The sequence below is a fragment of the Danio aesculapii genome, chromosome 24 (genome assembly GCF_903798145.1).
Source record: "Danio aesculapii chromosome 24, fDanAes4.1, whole genome shotgun sequence".
Classification (NCBI taxonomy): domain Eukaryota; kingdom Metazoa; phylum Chordata; class Actinopteri; order Cypriniformes; family Danionidae; genus Danio; species Danio aesculapii.
Genome location: NC_079458.1, coordinates 26,641,600 through 26,660,375, shown reverse-complemented (window position 1 = coordinate 26,660,375; position 18,776 = coordinate 26,641,600). Strand labels below are relative to the sequence as shown.

General features: G+C 36.3%; 2 protein-coding genes across 2 annotated transcripts in view; one reads left to right on the top strand and one right to left on the bottom strand.

The window, feature by feature from the left end:
* vps41 (VPS41 subunit of HOPS complex) overlaps positions 1–1,705 on the top strand; it is a 57,565-nt gene extending 55,860 nt beyond the window's left edge. The window contains exon 29 of the mRNA XM_056450799.1: positions 1,475–1,705. Coding sequence (XP_056306774.1) covers positions 1,475–1,555 — 81 coding nt within the window. The 3' untranslated portion in view covers positions 1,556–1,705. The remainder of the gene's footprint in view (positions 1–1,474) is intronic.
* A 5,795-nt stretch (positions 1,706–7,500) lies between these two features.
* cdv3 (carnitine deficiency-associated gene expressed in ventricle 3) lies at positions 7,501–18,244 on the bottom strand. The gene is made up of 5 exons (XM_056450505.1): positions 17,833–18,244; positions 14,443–14,519; positions 11,171–11,307; positions 10,911–11,076; positions 7,501–8,807 (listed from the first exon to the last, which is right to left on the bottom strand). The coding sequence occupies exons 1-5, from the start codon at positions 18,025–18,027 to the stop codon at positions 8,681–8,683; spliced, it is 702 nt and encodes a 233-aa protein (XP_056306480.1). The 5' UTR covers positions 18,028–18,244; the 3' UTR covers positions 7,501–8,680.
* Positions 18,245–18,776: the final 532 nt, after the last annotated feature.

Below are 18,776 nucleotides of genomic sequence, written 5' to 3'. Positions count from 1 at the left end.
ATATGCAGAAGCATTCACAAAACATTTGTGGGTTTATTGATTTCTAAGACAAGTGGCTCTGTGCAAATATTGTTTAAACGTCCTGACCAGTACTAAAATTCAACCAGTGATATCTAAGATGCAGGGTGGCACGGTGGCTTAGGGGTTAGCACTGTCGCCTCACAGCAAGAAGGTTGCTGGTTTGAGTCATGGCTGGGCCCGTTGGCATTTCTGTGTGAGTTTGCATGTTCTCCCTGTGTCTCCCTCAAGTCCAAAGACATGCGCTAAAGGTGAATTAAATAAACTGGCTGTAGTGTATGTGTGTGAATAAGTGCGTATGGATGTTTCCCAGTACTGGGTTGCAGCTGGAAGGGCATCCATTGTGTAAAACATATGCTGGATAAAATGGCGGTTCATTCCACTGTGGCAACCCCTGATGAATACAGGGACTAAACCGAATGAAAATGAATTGATAAATATCTAAGATGCTAGATAAGTGGTTCCCATAGTGGGAATGTTTGGACAATGAGGAGGGGGGTAGGGGATGAATGGGTCCTTGGTGATTTCCAAAAATCAAATAAATTTTAATCAACTTTTAAAATGACCATATTATATCCATAACCTACAGAAGATAAAAATAGTTCTGATAAAAACACAACGTGCAAATAAGAAGCCGTCAGCCTTTTGATTCTTGATTTTTTTTTAATTATTTTTTCCATTGGATTGAGACCCCTGGGGTATTTACGTGAGATTAACGACAGTCAGATTGACTTTAAGGCACTAGCCTGAACTTTCGGACACCTTTACGGCATTCACATACATTAAAAATAAATTTGGGCCATGACCTCCTAGTGGCGGTGTCTAAGATTAAACCAAGAAAAGGCTTGTGTTGTAAGCAATCACCAGTCTCATTAGGTTAGGTTACTATTAAATTAAACAAGTATATAGAAAATATTTTTAAATGTTTATGGTTGTTACTAGACTGTTGCACTTTTTTGTTGTCAATTTGCTCGTGTTTATATAGGCCTATTTGTGTGTGTGCGTGCGTGTGTGTGCGTGCGTGCGTGTACTGTTGTATGCAATATTTGTATGTTTATAACCACTTCTGAAAACAGTGGGGGTGACATTGTTACTTGCAGGGGGTTGCAGGCTTAAAGTTTGGGAACTCCTGTGCTAAATGTGCAGAAATAACAACCTGATCTCACAAAGAAACTTAAATATTTGACCTATTGTCCAAAAAGTGGCTAATTTGTACAGATTCATACAACAAAAAACACCTTAAAAAAAGAGGCATGTTCTTGGGGGACAAGCAAAAAAGTACTAAAATATATGCATAAGATTGTAACTTTTTGATTAAGTGACCAATTTATACAAAGTGCTATGATATTACTTTGGAAATGACACACTTTTGAATAAGGTGCTGCCTTTGACCCTTTATCTTTAAAAAAAAAATGCTGTTGTTGATCAGTTTTGTATATTGTGTGCTCTCCAACAGATCCCAGGGATACAGTATTGTAACATCTGCAGTGCGAAGCGCAGAGGACCAGGCAGCGGCATCCTGGAGATGAAGAAATAATAATTTCTGCTCACTAGAACAACAGTTAGTCAATTAACACTCGCTCAGTAGAACCTGTACCCTTTACTGGTGGTATTTATTAATGCAAGCTCGTGATCTGCATGTGATTGTTTAACATAAACAGCGCCAATAAAGCACTTCCATAATTTACCTCAGAAGCCTGTTGCCACAATATTCCATTCACTTACCCTCTACTCATTTCAAGCGTGTTTGAGTTTCTCCTGTTGAACACAAAGGGAGATACACTAAAGAAAAAATGTGATTCCATAGTATTTTTTTTTCTTCCTATTATTGATGTCAAAAGCTCTTAGTTTTTATCATTCTTGAGAATATCTTGTTTTGTGTTTAACAGAAGTAAGAAATTTATACAAGTTTATAACCATTGACACGAATGGTGCGTAACATTTTGGATGAACTTATAAAGGGGCCTTACTATGCTTTTTTTTCAATTGCTTTTAAGGTAATGTTGACAATGCATAAAATCCACAAAGTTCCCCAAAAGTTACAAAGTCCACTCCATAAAGTCAATACTACTAGAAATGTTTTTCAGTCACTCCATGAATGGTGGCTACTTCCATATGTTTATTATAAAATAGTATTAAATGTGTTAGCAGTCGTTTTATACACTTACAGGCCACTTTATTAGGTACACCTTACTAGTATCAGCAGGGTGAATCTGCCCCCAGCCCCAATCTCATCAGCATATAAATCAGTGGTAGGGAACCTATGGCTCTTGAGCCACATGTGGCTCTTTGACCAAAAATACGTGCCCACAATAAAGGGCAAAACATTTCTATGGTAACTTCAATTCAAACAACATTCATGAGTGGTGATGGTGAAAATAAATACTATAAACTTTTCTTTCTTCATTCGTAGACTTGCTCAACATGTGATGCTTCATATTTGTTTATTTTTGAGTTGTGCATGGACAAAGTAGGTTTTGTTTACACCTGTATTATTTATAGTAATATTATAAATAATAATATAGTATTGGTAATACTGTAATATTTTTTTGTAATCTTAGTAATACAGTAGCAAATGCATTATTAAAGAGGCATTTTGAGATATATATGTATATACATCCAAATGGCTCTTTAAAAAAATGCATTTGCTAAAAAAATCAGAAATGGCTCTTTGCTGAAAAAAGGTTCCCAACTCCTGATAGAAGTACTCGCTCATGCTGCATTTTAGCATGAACACAAAGTATGCAAATGAAGTACTGGAGACAGAACCTGTCCTGCCACTTGACCAGCTTGAAAGTATCACCCAAAATCAAAAGAAGGGTCATTGAGACGATGCCTTTAGCATTTGCATCACTTTGGCACAGTCAGTGCTCAGGAAACCAAGAGATTTAAAGGTCTGTCACACCCTAGCTAGAGTTTTGAAAGAAATTAGCTAATTAAAAACCAAAGAATATACATTTTCAGTTATATATAGATTATTGCTAATTTGGAACTAGATTATGTACATTTATATTTCCACAATGTGAACCACATCCCAAAGGTGCTCTATTGGATTGAGGTCTGGTGACTTTGGAGGCCATTTGAGTACAGTGAACTTATTGTCATGTTCAAGAAACCAGTCCGAGATTATTCACGCTTTATGGGTACACTGTGGTCATAAAGAGATGGATATGGTCAGCAACAATGCTCAGGTAGGCTGTGGCATTGACATGATGCTCAATTGGTACTAATGGGCCCAAAGTGTGCCAAGAAAATATCCTCCACACCATTACACCACCAGCCTGAACTGTTGATACAAGGCAGGATGGATCCATGCTTTCATGTTGTTGATGCCAAATTCTGACCCAACCATCTGAATGTTGCAGCAGAAATCGAGACTCATCAGACAGGCAACGTTTTTCCTATCTTTTATTGTCCAGTTTTGGTGAGCCTGTGTGAATTGTAGCTTCAGTTTTCTGTTCTTAGCTGACAGGAGTGGCACCCGGTGTGGTCTCCTGCTGCTGTAGCCCATCTGCCTCAAGGTTGGACGCGTTGTGCATTCAGAGATGCTCTTCTGCATACTTTGGTTTTAACGAGTGGTTATTTGACTTACTGTTGCCTTTCTATCAGCTGGAGCCATTCTGGCCATTCTCCTCTGACATCAACAAGGCATTTGTGCCCACAGAACTGCCGCTCACTGGATATTTTCTCTTTTTCGGAACATTCTATATAAACCCTAAAGATGGTTGTGTGTGAAAATCCCAGGAAAATACCAGCCTGTCTGGCACCAACAACCATGCAATGTTCAAAGTTACTTATGTCACCTTTCTTCTCTATTCTGATGTCTGCAGCAGGTTGTCTTGAAAATGTCTACATGCCTAAATGCATTCACATTCCTTCCATGTCATTGGCTGATTAGGAATCTGCTTTAACAAGCAGTTGGACAGGTGTAACTAATAAAGTTACTGGTGAGTATATTTCAGGCCATTTATGATTTCTGTAAAGAATAAAAATTGATGAAATATAAACGATTTGGGGAAATTTATTTTTATATATGCACACACACTTGCAGGGTTCTTAGACATTTTTACTTCTAAAATTCCATGACTTTTCCATGATTTTTCCAAGATTTCAAATAAATTTTCATGAACTAATGTTTCATGCAATATCTACATATGCGTGGTAAAAAAAAAAACAATAGAGGTTAAAATTTATTACAGCATATCGGAAAACTCAATCTATTTAGTTTTAGCTTATATTTATGTCTATGTAAAGTTGATTTAGATAATGCTTACATCGCACTAATAATGTGAGAGTATGTGATTGGCCAAGGACAGAAAAGAAGTTAATAACCTATATTCAAGTATACAGATATCTATTTTCTATGACTTTTCCAAAACTTTGTGGGTTTTTCTGATTTTCCAAAACGTTTCCAGGCCTGGAAAATGCCATGTCAAAATTCCATGACTTCTCCAGGTTTTCCATGACCGTATGAACCCTGCACTTTAATGGCACCTGGCTGTGATGGCAAAACAACATGAACAGCAGCTCATTTGTATTTCAACATACTCACAAAAACGTTTTTGCTTCTGCCCCCTAAAATGGGCATTTTACAGAAATGTTTAAAAGGCATTTAAGATGAAATTTCAGGCACACATTTTTGGGACATCCGAGAGTGTAATTGGACTGCTTTAACGCAATACATAATTTCCTCAACTTCTAACCACGCTTTGTTATATTATGCAGGGTGTTTGTATGAACAGAAAACCTAGCTGAAGTTCTTTAACAATCTCATTCATTTTAAGATACAATGATTTTGAAATGTTTATAAATTCATGCATATAGTGCATGACACAAAACTCACCTAGTTGTATTTTTACAAGATGGTAAATATTTAATACACTGGAGAGTTTTTGCCACTGAAAAAAATAAATAAATGGTGAGTCTAAGATCTTTTTGAATGGATATTTATATGGATATGTGTGCAACTACAGTTCAGACTGCACAATTGTCACTGTACTACTTATGTCACTGATGTTTTCACACTGCATGACTATCTGAGCTAGCATTTCGTTGGTGCTGTGTTCACATTGCAAAATGGATTGGCATTAGGGGGTTCACACTGTATAAATTTACAATAGGACGAATCGGTGACAACTTTGTCTTGGTCCACAAACTACGTCTCACAACCGAACACGTGGCAAGTGACATGGAAACAACGCCAGGCCATGTAGTATCTTTCATTATTAACTACATAATGGAAAAAGACTTTAGTGGGGTAGAAAATTGACTTGTTTTGCTCACTTGGGTTTTGAAGGGAATTAGCAAATTCTCTTCAACTTTTTTCGACTCGGTCGTGATATCGCTCTGATGACACGTTAAACACACAGGTGCTCATGCCAAATTTACACTAGTTTTTCCTTCATTTCTTTCATTTCATACACATACAAGTGGATGCTGCTCTCTCATTGGCTGTAGCTGATCGCAAATGTTATTGTCAATCAGAACTCACATGGCATGATTTGAATCGCCGACAGGTCTAGATATTTAGCATGCCAAATATCTCACGGGTGTCAGCAACTCATCAGCGATTCTCTCATATCGCATCTTTGACAGTTCACACTGTGTGATTGTTGCTCACGTGAACCGATTTGCCTGTGATTTCAGGCATTTGTCGGCAGTGGCAGTGCTAGCATGAATAGCACCCTGGGCGTACAACCCCAAATACGCCTCACCTCCTCCCTCAAGCTTATAAATAGATGGTTTATAGAAGTATAGTTCTAGAAGGTTACATCTAGTCAATATTGAAAAGGACCATTAAACATGTACATTCTAAAAAAATGTTTGTTGTTTTACCCTAACTTTGGGTAAAATATGGACAAAAGCAGAATTAGAATTATTAAAGGGCCATGAAACCCCCCTGTCTCAACAGGCTGTTTTCACACCTCGAGTTTGGAAAAAGTCAGGAAAGTGGGTGTGTCTAGCTCTGTTTAGGTGGGAGTGTGGGGGGCAGGGAAAGAAGGAAGGATTTGAATAAAAATGAGAGTTTACATTTGGGCACCCGCTGATTTTCACCGAGGCAAAACAAACACACAGACGCAGGGGAGACAGTGGCTGTGGAATGTTTGATATCGCACATTGTAAAAGAGAAAAAAAAAAACTCTGCATTTTTCCTGAGTACTGAATTGAGACACACTACTCTAAGTTAAATCCAAGTTCCAAGAATTTAAGATGATGATGAACGTCATATGAGAGGACCTTGATGAATCGGGGAACAATACGCAATAGTCCAGAAGACCAATCAGAGAGTGATTGGGGATGGCAATGCCTCCATTTTCAAATGTTTGCTTTTCAGTCAAGAAGTTGTCATGATACTGGAATTCAATACCAATCGGTACTGAAATTTTAAAACGTCAATTTCCTCCAAGCATTTTAGCACGTTCTTACACTCAGTAAACAGCTGTGATTTTAGTGAACTGATGGCCTTCACGGCCACTCACAGTCATTTCTGTTGAGCATATGAACATAATGGCAAATCAGCACCATTTAAGGACGCGCTCAACAGCACTCAAATGTTAGCAGGAAATTAACGTTTTTAAAATTTCTGTCTGCTTAATATCTGTTAATACTCTGCTTCAACAGGGATTTAACTGACTATAAGAAACTTTACAAGTACATGTCAACTTACACTAACCCTAACCCCAGCTGTCTACTTATAATCTAATGAGAATTAGTTGGCATGTAGACGCAATGTAACTTAAATTCAACAAACAAACCATCAAAATAAAGTGACCAAATATATAGCAATGATTGGTATCGAATTACAGTATCGTTTAAAATCTACACTGAAACGTAACACCAGCATTTCCAAACTAAAACAGTCTCCATTTTCGTGGGTGAAGATTCTAGAGTAGCGTGGAAGCCAGACATCACTAATGCCTAGTTCACACTACTAGACTTTAAGCCCGATTTGAGTCCGATTTGCAAGTTAGCGAGCTCGCAAACAGATCGTGCTGTGATTGGATGCAAATCTGCGGGTCCTTGTCAATCAACAGTCTTTATGTGTGAACTACTGAACGAAGCATCAAAGAGGCTCACAGACACAAATCCAATATCTAGCATGCTAAATATTCCAGACCAGTTGGCCGACTCGATCACATGTGAGATCAGACGTAGTGACGAGCTGAAGCCAACGAGAGAGCAAGTCATCAAGAGCTGAATAGACGTTGTTCAGGAGTTCAACAGAAATATCTGTCTGAAATGTCAGGAGCTCAACTCTGTGAACCCCACAGCACCTCAAATCATTGGTAGCAGTTCACCTGGCATTTATGAATCAACAAGAAGCACAATTTCAGCTTGAAATCTGCTTCAATGTTCTGCTGAAGTGCAAAAAAGTCACCTAGATGTTGAAGATGAGGTTTTTTAGGTGACTATCCTGATATCCAATGACTACAGCACCTCTCTAGGCCACAGCAAAACACACACCAAAGCAGAAACGTGATATGAGATTAGAAAGGTTAAGCTTTAATAATGGTTTGTCAATCATCATGGAATCAAATAAAATGAGGAGAGATGAACAGATGAAAGGGTTAAAGGGACATTGTTAGAGATCATCCATTATTCGCAGCATGTCGACAAGCTAGCACAGAACTACATTCTCACAGAGGGATACGAAGATGGTTTTTTTGAACTCCTCAGAGTGGTAAGATTTCATCAAGCAGGCATTCACCTGCAACACGACCAGGAAGTGCCTTTGAGAACAATATCTTTTTTGCGCATCTCTAAATATAAATATATTTCTCTCCCATTGCTTTCATATCTTTTTTCCCCCACAGTAAGGCCACTTTAACAGGTAAATTTGAAGACTTTATCGCCTCTGTCGACAGATCTTGCATTAAGAAGAGAGGGGGGGAAAAAAAAACAGGAGAATATTCAAGTTTAAGGTTGAAACGTTGAGTTGCTCCTCTTTGGCTGGACTGGTGTTAATTTCTGCAGCCAATCAGAGCCCAGAACCTGGTCGACATAGTAACCACAGATATGTAACTGAGGTAGTCTCCCCTCTCTAGTGCCCAAAACCAAAAACTCCCAGCTTTCTGTCATCACAACGCAAGAATAAAAAAATCCAATGGTTTGGGAGCGATACTGATGTAGCAAAGAAAAAAAAACGTTAGCAGTTTTTTTTTTTATTCTCACCCAATGTCTTATACTCCATCCTCAAAGTGGCTTTTCTCATTTTCTCAAGATTGGCTGATGTCCAGTGGCTCTGCCGGCCAACCAACCTCATGAGGAAATCCACCGTAATAAACATTTGGTGCCTTGTTCGTTTGATGCAGTGTCATTCGTCTTGGTGAACGGTGTTGTTTATAAAGCAGATTTGGAAATTTCAGTCAGTTCCTGTTTGCTGCAGCTTGTTTGAATGCAGTTGATAAGGGAGGGCCTTTATCCGCCGTGTCCGTGTGTTTGTGTGTGTGTATATGAGAGGACTTCAATGGCTAAATGTGTGTGTAAAAATATTTTCATGTGTATATGTTTAATAGGGTGTGTTTGTGTGTGTATGTATGGGCACAGACGTCTCCAGCTCAGTCAGGACTGCATCAGGCAGCTGCAGGTCATTTTTTTTTGCCCCCTGCGAGTCTTACTGTACCGTCGGCGGTAGGCTTGGGGGGGACAGGGGAGATGGCTATTATTTGTCCCCCAGTATGGCGTACTGATTATCTAACTGTAACTGCTGCATGGAGCCTGGACCTTCGCCTTCTCTAACCCGGCTCTTGTGCTTGACCACCTCGAAGGTTTTCTCCATCTCTCTGTCCCTACAGCAAAAAGCAATAATAGTTTGCATGATTGGATATGTAGGGGCATACACACATATATACACATACATACACACACACATATATATATATATATATATATATATATATATATATATATATATATATATATATATATATATATATATATATATATATATATATATATATATATATATATATATATATATGTGTGTGCTTTATTCAGTGTTAAATGTTTCCAGTATGAGTTTAAATAACATTTTACACTGGAATTGTGTCACGTCACTTGTTGATGGGACATGGCGTTATGCTGCGTTCACACCAGCGTGGATGAAGCATCAAGCGCGAGTGATTTACATGTTAAGTCAATGCAAAGATTTGATCCTACGGAGTGTTTCGCGCAGGCACCGTGGGTTACGCCGATCACTAGATACAGATGTATAAATCAGCCTTAAAAGTCTGAGGATAATTTATACTTCTGCTTCAATTTCAGTTGTTCAGCGTTGATGTTCAATAAATAATCATAGATAGTATATAGTGTGAGTTTCTTTCAATTATTTTAAAATCAAGCAATGCACCCTTCATTTAAAAATCTCTGACTTGTAATTTGTGAGCATAGTTACTGTAGAATACTTGTCAGTGAACTATGAAGGCAAAAAATAAAAATAAAATAATATATGTATATATATATATATATATATATATATATATATATATATATATATATATATATATATATATATATATATATATATATATATATATATATATATATATATATATATATATAATAGATAAGTAAATAAATAAATAAAATAATCGTTAATTAATCATAATCGAGGTAAAATGTTCAATCAATCGAGATTTTGATTTTAGGACAAATCGCCCAGCCCTACTATTGAACAACACCCATACTTTTCTTAGGACAATTTTGACAAACTTATTTGATTCACTTCAAACGTTGACTACAGTAGTTTTTATGATTATTAAACTAGATATACAGACAAAAATAAATAAGATGTCCTTATGATGTGTGTCTCCATCTAAATGAAAGATGCAATTTAGTTTACTACACACATGCTGAAGCAAATATTACACTTGTGGTGTTTTTAACATAATATTATTACTGCTTAATAAATTATTTTTGGTTTTAGATATCTTATGTTTTATATTTTATTAAACTGGGGGTTAATTTTATTTATTATATTTCACACAAAGAAATATTAAAACACTCCCCCTGTGGTACACTTTCAGGTTAATGCCCCACCAGCCCCTTACTTGAGAATTCTTCTTAGTATACATGTCAAATAATATGCGACTAAGCATTTAAAAATCTTAGTTTACGACTTTTTTTTAACATTTAAATAAATGTAAATATTGAATTATTACTGGGTCTCTGCTTTTTAAAGTGTGCTTTAATTAAATTTTTATTGCAGTTAACAACAAACTAACGAGACATTTTTACTTAATATACTTAATTTTTTTATTCATCAAAAACCATCACAAATAAAAAAAAAAAAAATTAACATTTTCACACAGACCTGCATTAAATACAAAATAATAATAAAATGGCACATCCAATCAGATTTAAATTTACAATTTACTGATCTATTTTATTATCGTCTTTTTGTCTGAGGCTGGGTCTCAATTCAAACGTCAGGTTAGATTCTAACTCTTAAGTTCCAAGATCACTTTGATTCTGGACTAAGTGAATATAGATTTAAAAATACAAATATTACTGTTATTTCTAAAACGGATCGGTGAACACTTTTTTTTGGTGCTTGGATGCAATAATATCTACTTCAGATGCATGAAATAATTAAGATTCTAAATTTTGCATGTTAACAAAGCTATGAAAGATTTTCAGTTGTACTTTCATAAATCTACATTTTTATATAGGAATTCATGCAATTAAACCAATTAGAGTAAATAGCATTGCTATTTTTTAATCTGATATTTATAATTAAATACTAAAACATATCTTCAATCAATTAAGTCAATAATAACAAACATTTTTGGCATCTCACATGCAAACATGTATGCTGTGCAGAGTACAAACATTGCAGAAAATTAAAGAAAGGAAATAAACAGTAAAGATTAAACAGCCCATTGACGTCTTACTTGCGAGTCTCCACATGTCTGGCAGTGGACAAGAGTGAAGGAAACTGGGCGTCACTGAAGATCTCTGGAGGCCCTTGAGCTGGGCCTTTCTTAGTAGTGGTTAACCGGGCCCCAGGGGGACGATATACACCAGGTGCTTTGGGCTCAGGAACTTCAACTTCCTCAACTATCAGGAAATGATAAAGATTAGTGTTAAATGTGTTAAAGAGCTCAACTAACACAAACATTTCTAGCTTTTGAAAAGACTTTAAAAGACTCACCCGGAGCTGAAGCAGCTGAAGGAGGAGCCCCCCCTGATTTATTCCAAGGTCCAGACATTTTATCACCGGTGACCAAGATGATCTCGCCATCCTCACCCACTTCCTCCTTCTCGTACTCTTCCTCCTCCTTTTCATCACTGTCAGACACATAGATAAACAATGGGTCTCATTCACTAATAATTGCCATACCTGTCAACAATCCTGTTTTTCAGATTTCATATTTTAGCATTTTATGCAGCCATCATGCCGTTAAATTATTTTCCCTTAGTTCCCCCATATTTGTAATCTTTCAATGAAGGGTGGATATAAACATCATCAAAGAACTGATCCTTCCTGTATGCACAAGTCACCTCAACCACCAGAGGACGACACTTGCTCTTAAATGTGAAATTATGCTTTTATTTTTCTTAGGCTGTGTCTGAAATCGGGTACTTCCATACTATTTAGCAAACTAAAAACAGTCTGTGAGCAGAGTTGTATGTCCAAATTCATAGAAAAACTGTATGCACGATCCATGATCAATGCAGTCGTCCGAATTCCATTCATACTGCTCACATTCATAATGTATAGAACGTACTTTTTCTAATGATCGAGTAGCAAATTCAAATAAAGTACCTACTTAGTAGATGATGATTTCGGATGCAGCCTTAGGCTTGAAAACTCTTTGAAATAAATACAAAACGGTGGAATTTACTTCCTTTCCATTACAGGTGCCCTTATTTTCATATTCCAATGTTGACAGGTATGACGAAGTCAGCAATTCACATAATACATGCCCAAATTAGCTCCATATACAAGGAAATTCCTCAAAAAGCAACACTTGTCCTAGTTAAAGACAATTATGGCACAAAAGAAAAAAAGAAAGAAAAGGAACTTGAACAATTATGAACATGATTATACTTACGTACTTGTGGTACAAGTTGTTCTTGAATTACTACATTTTTTAGAATAAATTCTAGGTAGGTCGATATGTTTTTGATGAATCATGATTTTCACGTAAAATATCTGTACGCACATTTTGGACTAAGACTTGTGCATGCACATGTTACTGGATGAGAGCCATTGTTTTCTTTAACAGGAATGCGCTGTAATGTGGCAAAGCTCAAATCAGTTCAGAGTGACTGAGACATTTGTGTTTAAGCAAGCTAAAAATCAAGGTCAAAATGTAGCTGCTGAAAACAGGCTTTTTTTAAAGTGACATGGAAAAACTAATGTCCATCAGTACAATGGATTTACTATGCGATTAGCATTATATACATCTATAGATGTAAGACAAATCTAAATAAAATCAGTATTATTACAATACAAGTTGGCATGCTGTGTTTGTCATTGAATTAAACAGAGTGATCGTCATGACCAGCTAAAACTCGCTCATTCAGAGATGGGAACCAGCGAACATGCAACAACTTTAATCATAGGGTAAACACAAAACAAAAGTTTCAAGGACTCGACACTTGTAAACACTTGCTCCATCGGGTTCACAGCTGTCAGCATCGCCAACGTTTGTCGCTGCTACCAAAATTATCAATCACAGAGCTTGCGCAACACATCGTTGCGACATGTAGTTACATTTTTTGAGAGGTGCGCAGAAGATATAAATCAGCCTTAACACAGATGATATCATGAGTTGCATGCATGTAAATAGCTATGTTTCCATCCAAAGATGTGAAGTAAACGTTAGGCCTGTGACAATATCTATTTTTTGTTGTACGATATATAGCACCAAAATATATTGCGATAAACGATATTATTGTCATTTTAAGACCAGTTTATGCCACTGATTATATAATGCCAGAATGACAATACAATATCTTCACGATGCAGGTACGCTCTTCCAAAGAACATATTTTATTCTTAAGAATATTAATTAAATTATAGTGATTTTAACTATTTAATAATGAGGCATTGGAATCAGAATGTGAAAACGCTTATCCTAAATAAATAATATTAAATGTTAACAAAAAAAGTGCAAGGTAAAAAAAGTAACCGAGGCTGTGATATCTGCTATCATATCTGTTTTCAGTTGTCAGACACCCACATAAAAATATACTACAGTAGTTTAAAGTAAATACTAGTGTTTTTTAACCATATGGACATCGACACCTCCAACAGAGATAGAAAGTCTGCACAAACAGCTATAACGTTGCTAGAATTGGCCTTTAAGTATGGGCGATATAAAACTTTTATTATTATTACTTCGCAAAAAATGATTGAGGTCATGCCCATGCGTTGTGCGACAAGTCGATATATTAATTATTGTGACAGGCCTAGTAAACGTACACAAAAAAATTGGAATTTCAAATAAAATGCTAAAAAAGCATTGTTTCCATCCAATAAGTAACAAAAACAAAATCGTCACTTCCTTACTACTGGCACCAAATATGAAATTCGTTGTGGTAGAAACAGTCACTGTGGGCCTTTTTTGTTATATAATAAATTTGTTGTCCTTTAGAAGAGGAGACACAATGAAAGCCTGGTGGACTTTAGAGGTGTGAGAGCGCTCTTTGGGAATGCAGCTGATGTTTAAGACAATTCTGGGAGGTAATAATACCAAACTACTTTGATGACAGACTTTGGTTAGGCACTTTAGAATGACCAAAACAACCTTTCCAATGATGTTCAATGTAGTCAGTAGGGCTGTGCAATTAATCGAAAATCTGGTTCCGATTTCGGCTTCTAACTATTATGAAAAAACATTACTCAAGATAAACGATTATTGCATCATAAACCGCCCACTTTCCAGTTGTACACGTGTTGCTCTGCAAAGCTCAGTTTCCCATAAAAAATGACTAAAAGCATGTACTGTAATGTAACGTTTGCAGCACGGGATGTGCATCATTCATTGACGTACATTCCAATCATTTATGCTTTTAAACACGTAAAAGAGTGCATGCTGTTGTGTGTGTGCGCGCTTAGCCTCAGAGACGAGCAGAGCACACACATCTAACGCCATCTTAATGCGAGCGCTTTAATGGTCAAATACATGCGCATTTGTGTCATGTTTCATGTGATTGAGATCATGTTTTATTATCTTAGTTTTAATAAATTAGACATTAAGAATCAAGGGAAATTTCTTTATTTTTGCTCTATCAAAAGAGTACTGAATTGAACAATTAATTCTGTGAACCATCATTGCCCAAAACATTTACTTTATAAGCAGATAAATGCTTTAAAATATTGTCATCCAAGCTATCTCTACCAAATTTCACAATGTAATTTTTTGTATTATCAAGGAGCTACAAATTAACTTCATTAAATAATGTGCTTCACACCTCATCTGCATGGCCTGGAGTCTGAGTCCAGTGTAGTCCACTTCCTTCTGCTCAAATTCCTTCCATTCCTCATCCTCCTGGAAAAACAGTTTGACAAAAACAGAGCAGAGAAATTTATGAAACTACACAGAAACTTATAAAACTACTTTATTAAACTCTTTATAAAATAATTAACTGTGTGCTTGGGTTATTGGCACATAAATAATAAATCTCAATTAAACTGATTTTGAATGACTTGTATAAAAATTACTGAATGACTTCAGTTAATATCAAAGTAGTGGGGGGGGGGGGGCATGAAGGATGAGAGAGCTCTCAGATTTCATCTAAAATTTCTTAATGCGTGTTCTGAAGATGAACGAAGGTCTCAGGGGATTGGAATAACATGAGGGTAAGTTTTCATTTTTGGGTGAGCTAACCATATTATTGAACCTTAACTTCTCTATTGTGATGTTACTGATTCTGAATTAGGCCAAATAGTATATCAGTGTGTTTATTAAGCCATTTGAAGGAAGATGCGTTTTACTTTAAAGTTGCTCATTGTCATTGTGTTGCAGCCATATTTCAACTGAAAAGCCATGAGCCATCTTTACATTAAAACACACACACACACACACACAAAAATGTACACTAATAATTTTTTCTAATAATAATAATAATTATTATTATTATTAAAATTCAGTCCGTGAGACACATCTTTTGTAAACTTAAATGTTCAAGTCAGCCCATACCATCAAACTTGAGAACAAACCCTTCAATGCATTTAAAAGTATGACATGCAGGAATAAGCTAGATTTAACATATCACATTATGTTCCATTACTTATAAACACACTAAAGCAGCTACTTAAGCTTTTCAGGATCATATAAAACACAGAAGCAGATGTGCTGAAGCAGGCTGAAAATAAACTTTGCAGGACAGTGGGCCAAGTCCAAGAGAGAATAGTGTTGTGAATGTGATCACACACTGTAATATTATTTCTGTTTAATTAGTACTGTATGCTAGACGGTGCCCTCTTGCTTAAACTCACCAATAGGACTACAGGACTGTTTGGCCATAGGCACATTTTGGCAAACAAATTACTAGAATGGCACACATAACATTGTTGTAAAAAATGTATAAAAGGATGTTACAGATGATTGTTAGACATTGGGCTGGTACTATGAAGCCAGATTAGCTGGCTAGCTAGTTAGGTTTGGGGTTTAGTTTGCACCAATTCTGGGTTTTAGGTACTGTAAAGGTAGCTCAGCTTAGCTATATACCATAATACCATAGCAATAGGGATGTAACAATTCACCGTGAGCTGGTTGAAAATCGGTTCAAATATGTAACGATTTAAATCAATAGAAATGTTGAAAGAACCACTATATATGTTTTGAACAGAAGATGGCGCTGTGTTTACCTGCACATCAGTGGCGAGCAAGAGGTGGGGCGGAAGAGTAACATGACAACTGTGAGGTGTGTCAGACAAACACAAACTGTATACAAATACTGCAAAAACAAAACGTTTACTTACACTAACAGAACAATGAATATGATGCAGCACACTGAAAAACTACTGTCACAGATGTCTATACGCAAAAAATTATTAATAGGCCAAACCTCGTGGACGTGAGAATTGGCATCTTCGCTTGATCAGACGATTGCTAACGTTACAGAGATCACAGGGTGTATCAGTGTTTTCATATCAAAAATGTGAAGATGTTTTTCAGTTCAGACTAGGGCTGCAGGATATTGGAAAAATCTGACTTTGCAATATTTTGTTTTGCTGCAATATACATTGAGATATAAAAAATTTCACCAGATGGCTTGAATAGCTCTATTTCAAAGATTTCAATAATTTAGATCAACTGTGATGATTAAGTTTGTTTCTATGGATAGGATCTGCATAAATTATAATAAACTACAAGCAAGAAAATAAAAATAAACAGTGCTGGTTTTCTGAGGAGTCTAACAGCATTCAAGTACAGGAATCGAACAATCAAAGGTAAAAATAAGATGATCATTGTGTATATAATTAAAAAATATAGCTTTATCTTTTAATCTTTAATAAACAATTGAATCCTGTGATGTGACTATTGCAGATGCTCACATTGCAATATCAATGGTAAAAAAAATACATTGTTCAGCCCTAGTTCAGACTGAAAGAGAAAGTTGTGCTGTTACAGAACCGGGTATTAGATATTGTGGTTACTGCTCTTAAATATATTCTTTTTAAATGTCTGGGTAAAAAACGAAAAAATGTTTTCCCCTTTGAAAACATTTATAATATTTTGCAACAGTAAACATGTCAAGCTAAATAATTCAAATGCTGTCTTCATTAGTATCAAAAATACAGATTTCTTTAGTTTAAAATGGCATCTTTGTAACGTTATATCTTTTCTGCTGGAGATACTGTTGTCCTAGAAACTAAAAGAAAAAACTTAAATAAAAATTCCAAGACATACCTTAGGAACGGTATAGCAGAAAATTTTGGCGGTTTTAAAACCTTGACCTTTCCAAACCGCGGTATACCTTGAAAACGGTTATCGTCCCATGCCTACTCTACGGACTTTATGTACACTAAAAAAAAACTGATTTCGTGAAATTTCCATTGTCTGCTGACTTTAAAGAAGGCATTATGATATGGTAGCATGTCACGATACATACCTACTGCTCCTTTACAATAATGGTTTTAAGGCATACATCTGTGAATTGGGGTGCAGCACAATTTATTTAAATAGTTTCTCCATTAAAATAAAATACAAAGTTCAAACCTGAATTGTAATGTCGGTGTGAAATGAAAATTAACATGTAGCTTTTCTGTACTCTCATGTCATGAGAAACGAGCATACGGTGCCATTGAAGGACACGGTTACAGCAGCAGTTATAAAAGCCCCGCGGACTGACAGAAGATTAATGCCCCATGAAATAAATGTCAGTATGATGTCATATCACCCAATATACGTCACTACAGGCAAGACCAAACGCGAGTTCTCTATAAGGGCACAGGTCACATATAAATGTCTATTTTCTCATCACTTAAACACATTCACGTTGATCCAGTAACATTCGCTGATGAAGTAAAAGCTCAATTCATTTATTATAAGACAAAAAAGCCTGAAGTTGCGTAAATAGTAATAAAAGAACACGTTTTATGAACATAACTGTCAACGTAACAGTTAGCAGCTGTCAGAAACAAAAGGATGATAGCTAGACACTAATTTTCTCTTTATTCATCACGTTATCATTTTTGTCAGTGTTGTTATTTGGCCTTCATATAACCGATTGAACTGCTTACGACTGCTATAACGTCCACGAGCCCTTAGTGCCAACAAATGCTGTCCACTAAGGGAGCTCGTTAGTTTTCGTGACACAGCCCGTGTGTGTTGTTTAACTGAGCTTTAACATTACCTTCTCCATCTGCGCGTCTTGATTCTCACTCTTCGTCGACTTCTCTTTCTCCTTTTTCATCTTTTTCACCGGCATTGCTGCTGCTCCGGTCACCTGCTCCTTTCCCTTTCCTTTCTCCTTCTTTTTCTTCTTGTCGCGTTTGGCGAAGAAGTCATCCAGACTCTTCTCCACGCCGGCCGGAGCCACATCCGCCATCTTATCCCCCAATATCCTCAACTATACACTAAAAAAGCTTAGAAATGATCAGATCAGCGTCTGAAACGACAACAAATGAGCCCTTGTGTGCGTGTCTGCCAGGTAATCCGCGTGTTTCATGTGTGTATCCGCAGGTTAATGGTGTTCTGAGAGCAGCATGACACACTCAGTAGCTGAAAGTGTGACACACTCGCCCAATGCACCGGATAGTGTTGGTTTCGAGCTGACCCGGATGAGAAAGCAGCTTTTGGGACTGACAGCTCTACCGTCCAATCGCTGAACGACAAAGTTACTTTTCGACCAATCAGATCGAACGGTGTAGATTTTCTGCACGGTGATTTTACCAGATTGTGCAACAATTTTGTTGTTCATTTCGGTGTTTATAATACGACACTTGTTGAGAAACAAATTAAACGTATTTCAGCTGATATTATTAGAAAAGCATCGCCATTACAAAAGCTAACTCATCGTAGGCCTACACGGAATTCCGCAGATTTTTAGCCCATCATTGATTCTGTTTATTTACTTGTGTAAATGTGTGTACATTTATATTTATTCAGTTTTTAAATTAATTTCAGTAATATTATTGACTAATATGAAAATATTCATATGATTTACTTACTTACAGTTTATAAAGTAACATTTTCTGTTTTTAGAAGATATTTAATATGATAGGCTTGCTTTTTTACTAAATAATGTGGATCTAATTAGTTTTGCATTGTAAACATTAAATAAAAGTTAAAAATGTA